Genomic DNA, 1,917 nt, shown 5'->3' on the forward strand with positions numbered 1-1,917 from the left:
TAGTGCCTTTTAGGTGAATTTAGTGCCTTTTAAGGATAGATTAAGCATATTATTGTACTCTTTCATTCTTACTCCTCTTGTGCTATTTCAAGCACATTAAAACATCTTAAAAAGATAGTTCACCCTATTTCTAAAGCCTTATCCTTATGGGAATCTATATTCTTAGATCAACCAAACGATTTTACTTCAAATATGAGAACACTTGAATTAGGGAAGTTACTTGGGGAGGAACACTAGTTTTATGGCCCTGGCTTAAAACGCCTTGCTGACTGAAACTGCAATAGTGCCTTCAGTCATATTGCTACTAGTCCCCTTGCGACGCTACTCTGTCTAAGGAGTTGGTTTTTAATGGCGCCTTAGCACCAACCAACTTTCCTGAGAGTATACCTAAGGATTGTTAATCATGTTTGGTTTAATTTGTTTGATTAGGTTCTAAATACCCTTGCCATTGTGATTATATATTTAATTTTGGTCAATTAAAGAGTAGCCACAGCATCTTTAATTTACTGAAATTACATATTCAGTATTATTAATCACATAAAGTTTAGGTAAGAACCTTGTAGTTAACTCTGTGTTATATGACAAAATTTAGCCCACAGGCAATTTTGTTATATTTGTAGGGTTAATTAGGATGAAATACTAAACTATGATCATAATTTGCCCACAGGGATTATGTATCCACATATAGTTTGGTAGGCTTGTCATTAAGGGTGGAAAAACCATACTCAAACCGTACCCATTCCGTATCCACCATTCAGTTTTGATAAATTCATTATGCGTAAGAATTTAGCGCACAGGCAATTTTTATGGCATACAAATTTATCTTTTACATAATTTACATTGGTAGTATTATGTACTTCAGTTACTCTCTCTCTATTTTTTTAGCCTCGAAAATTCTAACTAAGCATTTGTTATTCTTTACAGAACCTACTCAAATCCCAACTCAAAACACAATAATGATTGACGTTCCTATGCTAAGCGATGAAAATCACCAAGAGTGGAAAGACGCTGTTCTCTTACACTTAGGGTTGATAGAGATGGATTTCGCTATTCAAAATAAAGAGCCTCCTCCTATCACTGATGATAGCACTGAGGATGAAAAGAAATTTCACGCACAATGGACCAGGTCCAATCGGTTGTGTGTGTATTTCATTAAGACACGAATTCCAAGAAGTATTCGTGGCTCAGTTGACCATTTTGATAAAGTCGAACCCTTGTTCAAAGCTATTGATGACCAATATGCTACATCAAATAAAGCTTTGGCAAGTACTCTAATCATGAAGTTTGTTGGTCTTCGTCTTTCCACTGTCAAGGGCACGCGCAAACACATCATGCAAGTTAGGGATATTGCAGCGCAATTGAAGAAGCTAGGAATAATTTTACCACATACCTTTGTTGTGCATTTTGCACTTAACACCCTCCCTCAACACTATAGCCCCTTTAAGATTTCCTACAACACACATCAAGACAACTGGACTATCAATGAGTTGATAACCATGTGTGCACAAGAGGAAGAAAGGCTTAGTGNGCATGTTATAGTGCCTTTTAGGTGAATTTAGTGCCTTTTAAGGATAGATTAAGCATATTATTGTACTCTTTCATTCTTACTCCTCTTGTGCTATTTCAAGCACATTAAAACATCTTAAAAAGATAGTTCACCCTATTTCTAAAGCCTTATCCTTATGGGAATCTATATTCTTAGATCAACCAAACGATTTTACTTCAAATATGAGAACACTTGAATTAGGGAAGTTACTTGGGGAGGAACACTAGTTTTATGGCCCTGGCTTAAAACGCCTTGCTGACTGAAACTGCAATAGTGCCTTCAGTCATATTGCTACTAGTCCCCTTGCGACGCTACTCTGTCTAAGGAGTTGGTTTTTAATGGCGCCTTAGCACCAACCAACTTTCCTGAGA

The 1,917-nt window shown here is 36.6% G+C and overlaps 1 protein-coding gene across 1 annotated transcript; it reads left to right on the plus strand.

Moving 5' to 3' along the window:
- Positions 1 to 956: 956 nt before the first annotated feature.
- Positions 957 to 1,553, plus strand: LOC116001089. The gene has a single exon (XM_031240989.1). The coding sequence runs from the start codon at positions 957 to 959 to the stop codon at positions 1,551 to 1,553; it is 597 nt and encodes a 198-aa protein (XP_031096849.1).
- Positions 1,554 to 1,917: the final 364 nt, after the last annotated feature.

Source organism: Ipomoea triloba, chromosome 13 (assembly GCF_003576645.1).
Source record: "Ipomoea triloba cultivar NCNSP0323 chromosome 13, ASM357664v1".
NCBI lineage: Eukaryota > Viridiplantae > Streptophyta > Magnoliopsida > Solanales > Convolvulaceae > Ipomoea > Ipomoea triloba.